This window comes from Chiloscyllium plagiosum, unplaced genomic scaffold (genome assembly GCF_037043375.1).
Source record: "Chiloscyllium plagiosum isolate Xiang-an unplaced genomic scaffold, Cpla_swu_hap1 HiC_scaffold_29, whole genome shotgun sequence".
Lineage (NCBI taxonomy): Eukaryota > Metazoa > Chordata > Chondrichthyes > Orectolobiformes > Hemiscylliidae > Chiloscyllium > Chiloscyllium plagiosum.
The window spans coordinates 42,855,621-42,874,132 of record NW_028270167.1 but is presented as its reverse complement, the minus strand read 5'-3'; the positions used below and the strand labels follow the sequence as shown (position 1 = coordinate 42,874,132).

The following is an 18,512-nucleotide window of genomic DNA, read 5'->3' as shown; positions in this document are numbered from 1 at the left end:
ATTAAAACAGCCTCAAGTCCCTCAGCCTTTCCTCATAAGACCTTCACTCCTCCCAAGCAACATCCTAGTAAATCTCCTCTGAACCTTTTCCAAAGCTTCCACATTCTTCCTATAATGTGGTGCCCAGAACTGCATACAATACTCCAAGTGCGGCCACACCAGAGTTTTTTACAGTTGCAGCATGACCTTGTGACTCCAAAACTCAATCCCTCTACCATTAAAAGCTAACACGCCGTATGCCTTCTTAACAACCTTATCAACCTGGGTGGCAACTTTCAGGGATCTATGTACATGGACACCGAGATCTCTCTGCTCATCTAAATCCCTACTTTGGAAATAAAACCAGTCTGGCTCCAGAATGAAATTTAGAAATTAAACTGGTCTGGCTCCAGGATGAAATGCAAACAGCCTTGAAACATGGCCTCACACCTCTAAGGTGTCACCTTTATTCTGAGAAAACCTGAAGTTATCTTGGGGCAGGGATACATATTAATCAATTGAAACCTGCACCTTCATTCTAAGTTATTAAAGACTTAATAGCCATCTAAGTTTGTTCGATACACTCACATAAGTTGTATGACCCTTTGATTTTTTCCCATAAATTCTGTGTCTGATGTATTCTCTCTTGTTACTGCCTGAGGAAGGAGCAGGGGCTCTGAAAGCTTGCGGTTTCAAATAAACCTGTTGGAGTAAAACCCAGTGCCGTGTGATTATTATTGTTGAGTAAGTGTCACTTGATAGCACTTTCGACAATTCCTTTCATCACTTCGCTAATGGGATTTGGGATAAAGAGGGTGATGTATTTAGATGCACAAGGTAAGGTCAGAATACTTAATGAGTGTTTTTTTTAAATCAGTGTTTACTTAGAACAAGGACAAAATAACATGTTACACCAGGTTCATTGCAATATGGTTGACTCTTAACTGCCCTCAGGGAGGGCAATAAATACTGGACCAACCAGTGATGCCATTGTCCTGCAAATGAATACTAAAAAAAATTGGGGATGATTCAAATCATCTACAAGGAGACATAGCTCTGCACGGGGAGACAGTTGATGATTTTTACAGAGAAGTATGAAGTGAAGCATTTTGGCAGAAGAATTAGAGAGAGGCAATAAAAACTTATGCTACAATTCAAAATAATTTGCTAAGACACAAGAATTTGGGATGCATGTGCACAGATCTTTGAAAATGATAGGGCATGAGTACAAATACAGGGAAATTCTGCAAAACATTAATAAAACTCTGGTTAGGCATCACAGTTTTGAAAAATGTGAAAGTCCTTGAAAGGTTGAAGTGTCGATTTACCAGAATGCTTCCAGGAAGTGGACTTTAGTCCTGGGTCGGTTAAAGAAATTCACGTTGTTCCCCTTTGTTCCAAAGAAGTTTGCAGGGAGATTTAATAAAGGTGTAAAAGATCATGATAGATTTAGATAAAGTGCACATAAAAATGCTGTTCCCATGTCTTTTGGCACAAGGAGTAGGGGTTTTAAAGTTTGGGGCAAGTGATGCAGAGGTCATGCAAGGAAGAACTTTATTTGTACAGGGAGTAGCATTGACCTGGAAGTCACTGCCTTTATAGCCTTTACCACCTGATGAAGGAGCGTTGCTCCGAAAGCTAGTGTGCGTCCAATTAAACCTGTTGGACTATAACCTGGTGTTGTGTGATTTTTACTTTTATAGATGATGGGAAGCAAAGATAATCAATGGTTACAAAATTAAATTGATGGCTCCTTGAAAAAGACCAACTTGTAGAACTACAAGGTTATGGAATGAACTGGACTGCTACAAGGATAGCTACCAAGGACAACTTGCAAAACAGGTTGCATTTCAATGTTAGTAGACAATGACAGCATTATAGAAACAGCATGAAAGTTTGTTGAAATGAGGGCTCAAATTAGAAAGTCCCTGAGCAATAAAAACATCGAAGATGGGACCAACCAAGGACAGCAATACCTGAAACATATGACCAGATGACCAGTGTTGGTGAAGGGGAAGAGGCAGTATCTATGTCAGTATCAGATTTTCTTTAGGTATATGATGTAGTTATGCTTTGATTAGCTTTGATTACAAAGTTGATAGCTTATGCACCAGAATGCATAATTGGAGTTGCTGCACAGATAGTTACAATTACAGCCTTAAGAAACTAAAATAAAAATAAAATAAAAATGTACTGAGAAGGCAACTCATGGCTTGGTGGAGAGAGGGGAAGAGTTGCATCAATATAAAGGAAGAGAAGGAACAAAAACTGAAATTGCTGAAAAAATTCAGCAGGTCTGACAGCATCTGTGCACAGAAAGCAGAGTTAACATTTCAGGTCCAATGACCCTGCTTCAGAAAGGAAAAGAAAAATTAGACAGGGCAAAAATAGAGGTAGGAGGACCGCAAAGAGATAAGGAATGAAAGACCCCTGGAAAGGGCTTTAGAGAGTTACAAAGTAGCCAGGAAGGAACTGAAGATTGGAATTAGGAGAGTTCAAAGGAAGCATGAAAAAGCCTCGGCAAGCAGGATTAAGGAAAACTCTAAGGCATTCTACACTTAGGGCAGGAACAAGAGGATTGCCAGAGTGAGGGTAGGGCCAATCAGGGATAGTGGAGGGAACTTGTCCCTGAAGTCTGAGGAGGTTGGGGAGGAGCATAATGAATACATTGCTTCAGTATTCACTAGTGAGAGGGACCTTGTTGGTGAGAACAGTGTGAAACAGGCTGATATGTTCGAACAGGTTGATGTTAAGAAGGTAGATGTGCTGGAAATTTTGAAAAACATGAAGATACGTAAGTCTCCGGGGCCAGCCAGAATATACCCAAGGTTACTAAAGGAAGCAAGGGAGGTGATTGCTGTGCGTTTGGCGATGATCTTAGCACCCTCACTGTATAGTGGAGTAGTAGAATATGATTGGAGGGTGGCAAATGCTATTTTTGGATTAGTGGTGCTGGAAGAGCACAGCAGTTCAGGCAGCATCCGAGGAGCAGTAAAATCTTCTTGGACCTCACCATCTCCATTAATGACGACTTGACACTTTTTTACAAACCCACCGACTCCCACACTACCTGGATTACACCTCTTCCCACCCAACCTTTTGCAAAAATGCCATCCCATATTCCCAATTCCTCCACCTCCGCCGTATCTGCTCCCAGGAGGACCAGTTCCACCACAGAACACACCAGATGGCCTCCTTCTTTAGAGACCACAATTTCCCTTCCCACGTGGTTAAAGATGCCCTCCAACGCATCTCGTCCACATCCCGCACCTCTGCCCTCAGACACCATCCCTCCAACCATAACAAGGACAGAACGCCCCTGGTGCTCACCTTTCACCCTACCAACCTTCGCATAAACCAAATCATCCGCTGACATTTCCGCCACCTCCAAAAAGACCCCACCACCAGAGATATATTTCCCTCCCCGCCCCTTTCCGTCTTCCGCAAAGACCGTTCTCTCCGTGACTACCTGGTCAGGTCCACGCTCCCCCTACAACCCACCCTCCCATCCTGGCATCTTCCCCTGCCACCGCAGGAACTGCAAAATCTGCGCCCACACCTCCTCCCTCACCTCCATTCAAGGTCCTAAAGGAGCCTTCCACATCCATCAAAGTTTTACCAGCACATCCACTAATATAATTTATTGTATCCGTTGTTCCCGATGCGGTTTCCTCTACATTGCGGAGACAGGACCCCTCCTAGCAGAGCGCTTTAGGGAACATCTCCGGGACACCTGCACCAATCCAACCACACCGCCCTGTGGCCCAACTCCCCCTCCCACTCTGCTGAGGACATGGAGGTCCTGGGCCTCCTTCACTGCCGCTCCCTCACCACCAGTCGCCTGGAGGAAGAACGCCTCATCTTCTGCCTCAGAACACTTCAACCCCAGGGCATCAATGTGGACTTCAACAGTTTCCTCATTTCCCCTTCCTCCACCTCACCCTTGTTCCAAATTTCCAGCTCAGCACTGTCCCCATGACTTGTCCTACCTGCCCATCTTCTTTTCCACCTATCCACTCCACCCACCCCCCGTCCCAGACCTATCACCTTCATCCCCTCCCCCACTCACCTATTGTACTCTATGCTACTTTCTACCCACCCCAACCATCCTCTAGCTTATCTCTCCACACTTCAGGCTCTCTGCCTTTATTCCTGATGAAGGGTTTTTGCCCAAAACGTCGATTTTACTGCTCCTCGGATGCTGCCTGAACTGCTGTGCTCTTCCAGCACCACTAATCCAGAATCTGGTTTCCAGCATCTTCAGTCATTGTTTTAACCCTGGCAAATGCTATTCCCTTGTTCAAGAAAGGGAAAGGGATAACTCTGGGAATTATAGACTGATCAGTTTTACTTCAGTGGTGGGCAAATTATTGGAGAGGATTCTGACAGACATGATTTATGATTACTTGGAAAAGCATAGTTTGATTAGAGATCGTCAACCTTGGCTTTGTGAGGGGTAGGTCATGCCTCACAAGCCTTATTGAATTATTTGAGGATATGGCAAAACACATTGATGAAGGTAGAGCAGTGGATGTGATGTATTTGCAAGGCATTTGATAATGTTCCTCATGCTCATTCAGAAAGTAAGGAGGGATGGGATACAGGGATATTTTGCTGCCTGGATACAGAATTGACTGGCCCTTAGAAGACAGAGGGTGGTAGTAGATGATAAGTGTTCAACCTGGAGTTCGGTGACCGGTGGTTTTCCGCAAGGATCGGTTCTGGGACCTATGCTCTTAGTGATTTTTATAAATGAATTGGATGAGGAAGTGGAAGGATGAGGTAGTAAGTTTGCTGATGACATGAAGGTTTGTGGAGTTGTGGATAGTGTGGAGGGCTGTCATAGGTTGCAATGGGACATTGACAGGATGCAAAACTGGGCTAAGAAGAGGCAGATGGAATTCAAACCAGAAAAGTGTGAAGTGATTCACTTTGGAAGGTCAAATTTAAATGCAGATTACATGATAGGATTCTTGGCAGTGTGGAGGAACAGAGGGATCTTGGGGTCTGTGTCCATAGATCCATCAAAATTGACACCCAAGTTGATAGGATTGTTAAGAGGGTGTCGGTGCATTGGCTTTCATTAGCAGGGGGATTGAATTTAAAAGCCATGAGGTTATGCTGCAGCTCTATAAAACCCTGGTTAGAACACACTTGGAAAATTGTGTTCCATTCTGGTTGCCTCATTATAAGAAGGGTGTGGAAGCTTTAGAAAGGGTGCAGAAGAGATTTACCAGGATGCTGCCTAGCCTGGAGGGCATGTCTTATGAAGAAATGTTGAGGGAGGTAGGGCTTTTCTCATTGGAGCAAAAGAGGGTGAGAGGTGATTTGATAGAGGTGGACAAGACGTTGAGAGGCATAGATAGAGTGGATAGCTAGAGACCTTTTCCCAGGATGAAAATGGCTATCATGAGGGGTCATCATTTTAAGGTAATTGAAGGAAGATTTAGGGGAGATGTCAGAGGTAGGTTCCTTACACGGAGAGTGGTGGGTGAGTGGAATGCACTGCCAGCAGTGGTAGTAGAGTTATAGACATTCGGGACATTTAAGTGACTCTTGGACAGTCTCATGGTGATAGTAAAATATAAGATATGTAGGTTAGTTTAATCTTAGAATAGGATAAAAGGTCAGCACAATGTCAAGGGTCAAAGGACCTGTACTGTGCTGTACTTTTCTATGTTCTAATGTGAGGCTAGGAGGTGCACAGAGTCGAACCAACTGGTCATGTAGCGAGAACTAGTTTAGGTCTCTCTGCATAGGCCATAACATACTAAATGTTCACCATGAAATATCCAACACTTCTTGAGCCATTATTTCAAAACTTTGTTGTGGATTTACACCCAAAGAGAATGAATGCTATATTATTTTACCTTAGAGGAATTGCCTGAAAAAAGACTGTTCTTGGCCATGTGTATCTTGCTAGGGTATGATCTTCAGAAAAAAATTGGAGTACTAACTGCTCCATGAGAGTGAGGCTGGAGATAAAGGACATCCTTCCTGTTCTAGTCCATTTGTGTCAGGATCCCAGTCCCCGTGCATGTGCATGGATACCCTCTCTCTCAAAGTTTTGAGTGTCAACCAAAGTACTGTATTTCTTTAGTAGAAATGCCTGGGTGGACCTCCCCATTTACTGTTATGGGAACTGCATCTAATCAGCATTTGAGTCATAGAGTCATAGAAATGTTCAGCATGAAAATAGACCCTTCGGTCCAACCCGTCCATACCGACCAGATATCCCAACCCAATCTAGTCTCACCTGCCGGCACCTGGCCCATATCCCTCCAAACCCTTCCTATTCATATACCCATCCAAATACCTTTTAAATGTTGCAATTGTACCAGCCTCCACCACTTCCTCTGGCAGCTCATTCCATACTCATACTGCCCTCTGTGTGAAAAAGTTTCCCTTAGGTCTCTTTCATATCTTTCTCCTCTCACCCTAAACCTATGCCCTCTACTTCTGGACTCCCTGACCCCAGGGAAAAGACTTTGTCTATTTATCCTATCCATGCCCCTCATAATTTTGTAAACCTCTATAACCTCTATAACCTCAGCCTTCAACGCTCCAGGGAAAAAAGCCCCAGCCTGTTCAGCCTCTCGCTATAGCTCAAATCCTCCAACCCTGGCAACATCCTTGTAAATCCTTTCTGAACCCTTTCAAGTTTCACAACATCTTTGCGATAGGAAGGAGACCAGAAATATCTTTTTTGAGGTATTTTAGGTGTTGGAGGTAATTTCCTCGAATTCCAGGAGCAGCAATTCCTGTTTTATATGCTGTTGCATTGTTTTGGAACTTTGGAAAAAAAAGTCAAACCAACAGCAGTTTTAAAAGGGAGAAGAACAGACAACGGAAGCACATGGTGAGGTCAGTGCAGGAAAGAGTCCTAAGCGAGTCGGTATCTTTTTTAATATCTTCAAACGAAATGTAATCGTGACATTCTCTAAGTAGAGTGAAAACTGCATATTAAATCCAGACTTTCAAACAGACATGTTTAATTAGGGTAGCAATCAATTGGCACTTGTTGTTCACCCTTTTGCCAAAATGACCCCTCAATTTACAAAGTTGTACTGTTCGAATTCATTCTTGCGTGTAGTGAGACTGAGCCCGAGTTTTCAGTACCTTGTGAATCCAGAGTGATGTCTGCATAGTGCCACTTGTTTGAAGATGACGGTGGAGGAGGGTCTCCCAGCAGTACAAATCCACATATGTGGCCTGTTTCAGCGAGAAGTTACTGGGAGGAAAACAGGTGATTTGTGATTCTGAAAAATAGACAGTGAAAATATGATTTTCATTTGCATTTCTTCTTTCTGAATCTGGCTATAAGATTCCTGATTTTTGCAGTTATTTCAGACCAACATTTCACACATCTGCTTAGAGCACAAGTGGTGTATTACTAATTAGTTATGACAGTACGCAGTCACCCTTTCCATTCAGGTATCATATTGCATTGGCAAGGGCGGGATGTTGTTAAGAAATGCAAATTCCATTGAGTTTTATATGAAGTAATTATCTGTAAGGGGAGATGGGAGCACAGTGGTAGTCACTGAACTAGTAATCCAGAAGCCCAGGCTAATTTCTGGCATGTCCCTTTCCTAGACCTCTCCATCTCCATTAATGATGACCGACTTGACAACAACAGTTTTTACAAACACACCGACTCCCACACTACCTGGATTACACCTCTTCCCACCCTACCTCTTGCAAAAATGCCATCCCGTATTCCCAATTCCTCCGCCTCCGCCGTATCTGCTCCCAGGAGGACCAGTTCCACCACAGAACACACCAGATGGCCTCCTTCTTTAGAGACCACAATTTCCCTTCCCATATGGTTAAAGATGCCCTCCAACGCATCTCGTCCACATCCCGCACCTCCGCCCTCAGACCCCACCCCTCCAACTGTAACAAGGACAGAACGCCCCTGGTGCTCACCTTCCACCCTACCAACCTTCGCATAAACCAAATCATCCGCCGACATTTCTGCCACCTCCAAACGGACCCCACCACCAGGGATATATTTCCCACCCCACCCTTTTCCGCCTTCCGCAAAGACCGTTCCCTCCGTGACTACCTGGTCAGGTCCACGCCCCGTACAAACCACCCTTCTGTCCTGGCACCTTCCCCTGCCACCGCAGGAATTGCAAAACCTGCGCCCACACCTCCTCCCTCACCTCCACCCAAGGCCCTAAAGGAGCCTTCCACATCCATCAATGTCATTTATTGTATCCGTTGCTCCCAATGTGGTCTCCTCTACATTGGGGGGACTGGGCGCCTCCTAGCTTTAGGAGACACCCGCACCAATCAACCACACCGCCCTGTGGCCCAACATTTCAACTCCCCCTCCCACTCTGCCGAGGACATGGAGGTCCTGGGCCTCCTTCACCGCTGTTCCCTCACCACCCGATGTCTGGAGGAAGAACGCCTCATTTTCTACCTCGGAACTCTTCAATCCCAGGGCATCAATGTGGACTTCAACAGTTTCCTCATTTCCCCTTCCCCCACCTCACCCCAGTTCCAAACTTCCAGCTCAGCACTGTCCTCATGACTTGTTCTACCTGCCTATCTTCTTTTCCACCTATCCACTCCACCCTCCTCTCTGACCTATCACCTTCATCCCACACCCATTCACCCATTGTACTCTTTGCTACCTTCCCCCACCCTCCTCCCTGACCTATCACCTTCATCCCCAGCCCCACTCACCTATTGTACTCTATGCTACTTTCTCCCCAACTCCACCCTCCTCTCATTTATCTCTCCATCCTTCAGGCACTCTGCCTGTATTCCTGATGGGCTTTTGCCCGAAACGTTGATTTTACGGCTCCTCGGATGCTGCCTGAACTGCTGTGCTTTTCCAGCACCACTAATCCAGATATGAATTCAATTCCTATTACCATTCCCATATGTTAAAATTTGAAGTCAGTGTTCCATTCTGGTTCACTCATGTCTCTTAGGGAAATCCCCACTTGGTGTGGACTGCAAGTGATGCAAAGTCCAGAGCAATGTGATTGACTCAAATGCCCTCTGAAGTAACATAGCCCAGCTCAAGGAGCAATTAGGGCCAAGCAAGAGACGCTGGTCAAGCAGCAATGACCTCATGTCATGAATGATTCTACACAAGTACAAGTGTGGTCTGTGACATCATATCATCATGAAAGGCTGCAGAAAATGTCTATGTGGACACACACCACTGATGTTGCCAGGCTGAGATGGTGAAGCTGAAGGCTGGGACAGACGAAATTGTAACTAACAAAAACAGAAGTTGCTGGAGAAACTTAGCAGGTCTGGCAATATCTATGGAGAGAAAACAGAGTTACCATTTGAATCCAGTCACCTTTCTTCAGAAGAAATTGTTATCCTTTCCCATGGGTGTCTGTGAAACAGGTCCTTTCAGCTGTCACTCCTTTTTCTTTGCCTGGAGCACTGCCACCACCTTGCCGCATTACCCATGGAGGGCCATTTTCAGAGCTGGAAGGCCTCATCTAGGGGTCAGGACTTCTCCTGCATCTCATCTCCCTCAACCTCGTCTATACATAGGCCCACTTCCTCAGTTAGAAACTAAAGTACCCAATAAAATTACTGTTATCACATGTTGATACATAGCCAATTAAATCATCAGATGTGACATTGTGTTCCTGCATATGCGTACTTGTTGGTGTTTAATAATTGTGAAACTTGTGGATAAGCCACAATTGAAGCATATAACAGAAGGGACAATTTGCAGAAATGTTTTCACACTGAGATGTAGGCTGAAAATTTTAACAAGCGTTTTGTGAGTCAAGAGATGCCATTTTCTAATGTGGGGGGGGGGGGGGGGGGGGGGGGCGGGGGTGGGTAGGTACTTCTATCCAGATTGATGGGTTATAGGCACCATCTCATCCCTGATCCATTTTTCCACAGGCAGGATCAAGGGGTTACCTGTGGCCAATCAAAATAAGGTAAAGGCCAGTAATTAGAGATTATCTGAAAGTTTCCAGCATGAACAGCTGCGTGGTTTTTTTTAAGATTCTCTACAGTATGTAAATAGGCCCTTCGGCCCAACCAGTCCACACGGTCTCTCCGAAGTGTAACCCAACCAGACCCATTCCCCGACCCTATATTTACCCCTGACTCAAGTACCCATGACACTATGGGCAATTTAGCATGGCCAATTCACCTGACTTGCAAATCTTTGGACTGTGGGAGGAAACCCACGCAGACACGAGGAGAATGTGCAAACTCCACATAGACAGTCGCCTGAGGTGGGAATTAAACCCGGGTCCCTGGTGCTGTGAGGCAGCAGTGCTAACCACCCTTCTAGCAGCAGATTGAGTATTTAGTAGGTAGGTTCCAAGTAAACTCTCCATGGCCTGCCCCCTCCACAATCTGGCCAAAATCGTCTTGGCGAAAACTGTTGCAACAAGATGCCCTACTGAGGCATTTACCTTCCTTAATTAAGGCCCTGCAGCTGTGGCCATTTCTTATTTTAAAATTGTTTAACATTGCTGAAATGGAAATACCTTCTCTCCGTCTTACTTTGAATACCAGGTTACAACTTCCGTACTGGAGGCATCTTATTGGTCATCATCAGTCAAATAATAGTTTATTAATGGCCAATTAGAACATAGAACATAGAACAATACAGCACAGAACAGGCCCTTCGGCCCACGATGTTGTGCCGAACTTCTAACCTAGATTAAGTACCCATCCATGTACCTATCCAAATGCCGCTTAAAGGTCGCCAATGATTCCGACTCTATCACTCCCACGGGCAGCGCATTCCATGCCCCCACCACTCTCTGGGTAAAGAACCCACCCCTGACATCTCCCCTATACCTTCCACCCTTCACCTTAAATTTATGTCCCCTTGTAACACTCTGTTGTACCCGGGGAAAAAGTTTCTGACTGTCTACTCTATCTATTCCTCTGATCATCTTATAAACCTCTATCAAGTCACCCCTCATCCTTCGCCGTTCCAACGAGAAAAGGCCGAGAACTCTCAACCTATCCTCGTACGACTTCCTCTCCATTCCAGGCAACATCCTGGCAAATCTTCTCTGCACCCTCTCCAAAGCTTCCACATCTTTCCTAAAGTGAGGCGACCAGAACTGCACACAGTACTCCAACTGTGGCCTAACCAAAGTCCTGTACAGCTGCAACATCACTTCACGACTCTTGAATTCAATCCCTCTGCTAATGAACGATAATACTCCATAGGCCTTCTTACAAACTCTATCCACCTGAGTGGCAACCTTCAAAGATCTATGTACATAGACCCCAAGATCCCTCTGTTCCTCCACCTGACTAAGAACCCTACCATTAACTCTGTATTCCGCATTCTTATTTGTTCTTCCAAAATGGACAACCTCACACTTGGCAGGGTTGAACTCCATCTGCCACTCCTCAGCCCAGGTCTGCATCATATCTAAGTCCTTCTGCAGCCGACAACAGCCCTCCTCACTGTCCACAACTCCACCTATCTTCGTATCATCTGCAAATTTACTGACCCACCCTTCGACTCCCTCATCTAAGTCATTAATAAAAATTACAAACAGCAGAGGACCCAGAACTGATCCCTGCGGAACTCCACTTGTAACTGGGCTCCAGGCTGAATATTTACCATCTACCACCACTCTCTGCCTTCGACCGGTTAGCCAGTTTTCTATCCAATTGGCCAAATTTCCCTCTATCCCATGCCTCCTGACTTTCCGCATAAGCCTACCATGGGGAACCTTATCAAATGCCTTACTAAAATCCATGTACACTACATCTACTGCTCTACCCTCATCCACATGCTTGGTCACCTCCTCAAAGAATTCAATCAGACTTGTAAGGCAAGACCTACCCTTCACAAATCCGTGCTGGCTGTCCCTAATCAAGCAGTGTCTTTCCAGATACTCATAAATCCTATCCCTCAGTACCCTTTCCATTACTTTGCCTACCACAGAAGTAAGACTAACAGGCCTGTAATTCCCGGGGTTATCCCTATTCCCTTTTTTGAACAGGGGCACAACATTCGCTACTCTCCAGTCCCCTGGTACCACCCCCGTTGCCAGTGAAGACGAGAAGATCATTGCCAACGGTACTGCAATTTCCTCTCTTGCTTCCCACATAATCCTAGGATATATCCCGTCAGGCCCGGGGGACTTGTCTATCCTCAAGTTGTTCAAAATGTCCAACACATCTTCCTTCCTAACAGGTATCTCTTCTAGCTTACCAGTCCATTTCACACTCTCCTCTTCTACAATACGGTCCCTCTCGTTCGTAAATACTGAAGAGAAGTACTTGTTCAAGACCTCTCCTATCTCTTCCGACTCAATACACAGTCTCCCACTACTGTCCTTGATCGGACCTACCCTCGTTCTCGTCATTCTCAGGTTTCTCACATACGCATAAAATGCCTTGGGGTTATCCTTGATCCTATCCGCCAACGATTTTTCATGCCCTCTCTTAGCTCTCCTAATCCCTTTCTTCAGGTCCCTTCTGGCTATCCTGTATCCCTCCACTGCTCTGTCTGAATCCTGTTTCCTCAACCTTATGTAAGCCTCCTTCTTCCTCTTTACCAGACATTCAACCTCTCTCGTCAACCAAGGCTCCCTCACACGACCATTTCTTTCCTGCCTGATAGGTACATACATATCATGGACACGTCGTATCTGTTCTTTGAAAAAGTTCCACCTTTCCACCACATCCTTCCCTGACAGCCTATGCTCCCAACGTATGCTCCTCAAATCCTGCCTTACTGCATCGTAATTTCCCTTCCCCCATTGACATGTATAAATGGGATTCTGTCCTCCGACCAAGTAGCAGTCTGTCTCTGTGAGGTTTGAGGACTGTGATTACTTCTCCCCAGGCAGACAGTGGATTTGGGAGTGGGATGTATCCAGAAATGGACTCAATGTTGGTGTCCCAGCCAGGAATTAAAATCAAATATGGGATTTACATCAAATAAAGCAGACGGTGCCAGAATGAATGGGGCACAAAACCTAAGAATGCACAGCAAATAGGATTGTAAAAATGGTTTTTAAAAAAGTAGAGTTAAATCGTCTAAATCTGAATATGTGATCAAAGTCAAGGCCTGAACATTGAAGGGTATTTGAGAATAATGGGAAGTTAGGAATAGTTGGTGGGAAAGCTCTGTTAATCAATGACAGTCCAGTAATGAGTGATAGCCTGCCATTGAATGAACAAGGTGTAGAATCCATTTTGGTACAGATAAGCAGTGAGATAGTAAAGAAGTCACTTGAGGGAGGAAATAAGAAGGAGTAGTTCATAGGCTACCTGAAAGTAATTACATTTTGCCAGAGTATACAGGAAGAAATAAAAAGGGAATGAAAAAGGGTATGAAATAATCATGGTTGACTAATCTTTGAAGATTAAAGATAGTTTGGGCAAATCTGATTGACAAAGGTAGCCTGGAAAGTGAGTTCACATAATGTATTCAAACAATTCTTTAGAGCATTATGCAAGCAAACAACCAGGGAGGGGCTATTTTAGACTGGAACATAGAACCAGACAGCACATTACAAGCCCTTTGGCACTCGATGTTGTGCCTGCTTTTTATCCTATTCTAAGATTAGACTAACCTACCTATACTTCATTGTACTAACTTCAATTTGCATATCCAAGAGTCGCTTTCATGTCCCTAATGTATTTGACTCTACTACCACTGCTGGCAGTGCATTCCATGCACCCACCACTCTCTGTGTAAAGAACCAACCTCTGACATCTCCCCTAAACCTTCTTCCAATCACCTTAAAATTATGCCCTCTCATGATAGCCATTTCCATCCTGGGAAAAAATCTTGGGCTAGTGATGTGCAGTGTGACAACCTTAATCAGCAATCTCATTATATAGGTGACAGTGTTCATAACATCATAGAATTTCACATTCAGTTTGGAGATGGGAAGTGTGAGTCAGAAACTAGTGTTTTAACCTTGATAGATAAAAGGATATGTGGACACAGATGAGTGAATAATGGAACTAGCTTAGAATGGCAGGATAAAAGAGATGTAACAGCAGACAATGAGAGGGATATTGATAACTTTCATTGATAAAGGAAAGATCATTAAGAATGGTGCGTTAAACATTCACTCCCTTCACCTCTGATGTACAGTGACAGTAATGTGTAATACCAGAAGATGGACTCAGCAACTCACCAAGGTTTCTTTACAGTACCTTTGTAATCCATTATTCCCAGGAGCTAGAAGGACAAGGGTAGCAGCTGCATGAGAACACCACTACCTGTAAATTCCCTTCAAGTCATATACCATCCTGACTTGGAACAATATTATCATTATTTCACTGTCAGTAGATCAAATATGTGGAACACCCTCCCTAACAGCCCGCCAAAGACTGCAACAGTTCAAGAACTCAACTCACCATCACCTTCTCCTGTGCAATGGGCATTTAGAATCCTCTGAGCTTTTGTTTTTGGTTGTAATTCCCTCTTGGGGGTGTGGGCATCATTGGTTGGCCAGCATTTATCGTCTGTCCCTAGTTCCTCCTACCAACGTGGAAACCTTCACTTTTATTCACATTCTTTTCCATCTGCCAAGCCCTTACTCATTCACTCAAACTATCTAAACCTCCTGAATAAAAACCAAAAGAACTGTGGATGCTGTAAATCAGAGACAAAAACAGAAATTGCTGGTAAAGCTCAGCAGGTCTGGCAGCATTTGCGAAGAGAAATCAGAGTTAATGTGTTGGGTCGAGTGACTCTTCCTCATAACTCAGTTGAGGAGAAGCTGCTTTGCCCCCTCCTTACAACATTCCCACCAACTTTGTATTATCTGCAAAGGTGGAAAAATCACAACTGTCCTCCACCTCCAAATCATTGATTTCAATTGTGACCAGCTGAGGCTCAAGTGCAGATCCTTACAGGACCCCACAGATAACAACCTGCCAACCTAAGAAAGATCTATTTATTCTTCTTTGTTTTCTGCCTGTCAACCAATTCTTTACCCATGCTAGCACATATCCCCCAGTCCCATTCTTCTGAATTCTGTTTAATAATCTTCTGAGGAACTTTATCAAATGTCTTCTGAAAATCTCAGTCGCCTGCATCCATTGGTTACCCTCTGTCGATTCTGCTATAGTATCCTCAAAAAAGTGTCAATATGATTTCACCTTCTTAAATTCATGTTGGTTCTGCCCAGTCATACAATTATCTTTTAAAGGTAAAAACAATGACTGCAGATGCTGGAAACCAGAGTCTAGATTAGAGTTGTGCTGGAAAAGCGCAGCAGTTCAGGCAGCATCCGAGGATCAGTAAAATCGACGTTTCGGGCAAAAGCCCTTCATCAGGAATGCAGGCAGAGTGCCTGAAGGGTGGAGAGATAAATGAGAGGAGGATGGGGGTGGGGAGAAAGTAGCATAGAGTACAATAGGTGAGTGGGGGAGGGGGTGAGGGTGAAGGGTCGAGTGAATAGGTGGAAAAGAAGATAGGCAGGTAGGACAAGTCATGGGGACAGTGCTGAGCTGGAAGTTTGGAACTGGGGTGAGGTGGGAGAAGGGAAAATGAGGAAACTGTTGAAGTCCACATTGATACCCTGGGGTTGAAGTGTTCTTCCTCCAGGCGTCTGGTGGTGAGGGAGCGGCGGTGAAGGAAGCCCAGGACCTCCATGTCCTCGGCAAATTGGGAGGAGGAGTTGAATTATCTTTGAAATATTCAGTAATCACATCCTTTATAGTAGATTCCAGTATTTTCCTTATTACAGGTCTCAGTCTAACAGGTTTGTTGTTCACTTTTCTCATCCCTTCCTTTTTTAAACAGCAGGTGTAAATTCATAACCTTCCAATCAGCAGGCACAGATGCAGAAATTTGAAAAGTTTTCACATCTCACATCAACATCTTTTGCAAAATGTTTCCCCAATTAATATAGAGGTCATTCCAAGGAAAGGGGATGAAAAGAAATTGCTTCTCTTGGATGATTATAAATCTTTGAAATTCTCAACCCTAAAAGAATTGTGATTGCTTAGTCATTAATATATTCAAGATGGGGATTAGTAAATTTATGGGTCTAATAAGGACCAAGGGATATGCAGATGTGGTGGGAACATGTTATTGAATTAGTGTAAAAGATCAGCTGCGATAATATTAGATGGTAGAACAGTCTCGTACCTATTTTATAATGTTACTTCTAAGGAGTTAATCAGAAAGACTAGTGGAATGCTGGATGTTAACTCATGGAGCTTAGAATTCAGAAATGAAGAATGATCACATCTAGGCCCTGTACCTGAGAAGGCAGGTATCAGCAGCACAGATTTGCTGTATAATGTTTATGCACAAAGGTTTTATTCTGATGTGATCTGTAATCTCTTGAGTACAGAAGGTTGTAGGTGTAGGAATAATACTTGAGGTATTTACAACAGTAGAGGAATTTGGTAAGAACATTATTTCCTGGTGTGCTGGGCTCCAGAACTAAAGGACAAATTATTAAAATTCAGTTAAATGAAACCAAAATATTGGTGCATGAAGCATAGTCAAAATCTGGAATTCTCTTCCTCTGCAGGGCTAGAGTCAATTGAAACATCCAGGACTGAGAGAGATTTTCATTGGGTCAGTATATTGAATAAAGTAGAACAAAGAAAATGGAATAAAATGGAATAAACAGGCTTCAGGGTTGGTAGACCCCTGTTTGAATCAGGAGACAGCTCAAAATAAAGGTTGGAATTGCATAATACACAATTACGCACAAATTAAATGATGTTATAATAATTGTTTCAACAGGTAGAACAGGTAAAATAGACTAAATTTCCTCTCTCTCTCTCTCTCTTCCTGGCAGATCTTTGGAGTGAGCTTGCTACATCCTGTAGCCCGTGCTAAGAATCTGCAAATGGAGTTGTTTAATTTGAGAGGGGGTCAGCTATTGTGCTGCAGCTACCACAGAGTTGTGCTGATCAGAAAACTCTCCGATCTTACCATCTGCCTTTGGCTGATTGGAAGGATTTACGGGTTACTAATAAATGTGTTTAGCCACTTTATTAACATACCTTCCTTAACATCAAATCCTGGAATGAGACCTTTTAGTTGAGAAGTGGGGATGCTACCCACTGCACGATATGACCTTGTACAAATTGCCTACTCTTGTTCTGACAAACCTACTTCCCCATTTTTCATTAAATTGGCTAATGAAAAACATGTTCTGATTATTAGATATTATTCAGCATGCACTAACCATCAACCAACCATCAACTATGCATAAACTAACCATCAACTACGCATTATCTAATTGTTCATGGATCATTAACAATGTATTAAATAATCAGAATCAGTTCTTAACTAGCCATTATTCAGAAAGCATAAACTATCTGTAATGCATTAATGGTCTGTTAGCTAAATAATTAATCTTCAAATACTTAACCATTCAGTGATCAATTTTAAAGCAAATGAAACAGAGAATAATAAAACTCACTGAGAGAGATTTCTTTTGCCAGTGCGGCTGAGACCAGGAGAAGAGGGAGTCCCACGGAGATAAATTTAATCATTCGATCTGTGGCCAGTTCTAAGCGTAAGCCCTTGGCTCTTGAATCCTTTGGTTCCCGGATTAGAGAGTCAGATAAGATAAACTCTGTTGCTATACTGGCAATAGACATTCTGACTGAGAGTGGAAATGACAATAGATATTTGGAGGTACAAGCAATAGGAAAGAAAAGGAAGACTACAACAGAATTTAACTAAAGGAATGAAAGTGCCACAGGAACCAAAAAGAATCAAGGACAATACTAATTCAGGGAGCTTTGTTTAAAGTAAAATAGAGAACAAGAAAGCATGAAATCGATGATTTGAGCACATGTAGGAGGAGAGCTGCAGTAAAGCTTTGGAACTGATGGAATCTGACTATATTGGGAGATTATATAGGAACAGGGGCTGGGCCAGAACTAATTACAAACTTCACAGTGCCAGGGAACCAAAAACCTTGTCATATAGTGGAAGCGACTACAGTAAATGAGAAGGAGAAACAGATGCTACATTCCTTGCTGACCAAAGATACGTAATCTTGACCAGACCAACCCAACCCTAAACACAGAGTAATGCTATCAGATTAGAGGCTTCACTAGAAGATCTTTAAGGCAATTTGGAGCATGTAGCTATTTCTGGAGCAACCCAGCTCCCTGTTGCTTATACAGCTTATAGTAAATGTAGTATTCACAAATAAACCCAAATTGGTTCTGCCCAATGGCTGCAGGCATCACCACATCAAAGCAGTTGTTACTTGAGCAGAATTAAAGCCAGATTGAGAAACCAGAGAATTCAGGATGAAGCCTTACACCAAGCATATTTCAAGACTTTTCAAATGGTGCTGCAAGATGTAAGCGTGTTGAAAAAAACTAATACATTATACGTGTTGCAAATCTGTAAAAAGAATAAAATGTGTTGTCAATACTTGACAGGTCAGGCTGCATATGTAGAGAGAGCAGAATTGTTTGCATCAAAGCTTCCTCTGAGCTGACAGCAATCTGGAATGTACCACACATTGTATTAAACAGGCCTCTGACTACAGTGAGCTCAGACAGGGATTGAACGAAATTTCCAACCCGATTGTAAAACTGTAAGT

The 18,512-nt window shown here is 43.6% G+C and overlaps 1 protein-coding gene across 1 annotated transcript in view; it reads right to left on the bottom strand.

The window, feature by feature from the left end:
- panx3 (pannexin 3) overlaps nucleotides 1-17,738 on the bottom strand; it is an 83,225-nt gene extending 65,487 nt beyond the window's left edge. Inside the window, exons 1-2 of the mRNA XM_087976613.1 lie at nucleotides 17,370-17,738; nucleotides 7,099-7,238 (exon numbers count right to left, since the gene is read on the bottom strand). Coding sequence (XP_087832739.1) covers nucleotides 7,099-7,238; nucleotides 17,370-17,550 — 321 coding nt within the window. The 5' untranslated portion in view covers nucleotides 17,551-17,738. The remainder of the gene's footprint in view (nucleotides 1-7,098; nucleotides 7,239-17,369) is intronic.
- Between the last annotated feature and the right edge of the window lie 774 nt (nucleotides 17,739-18,512).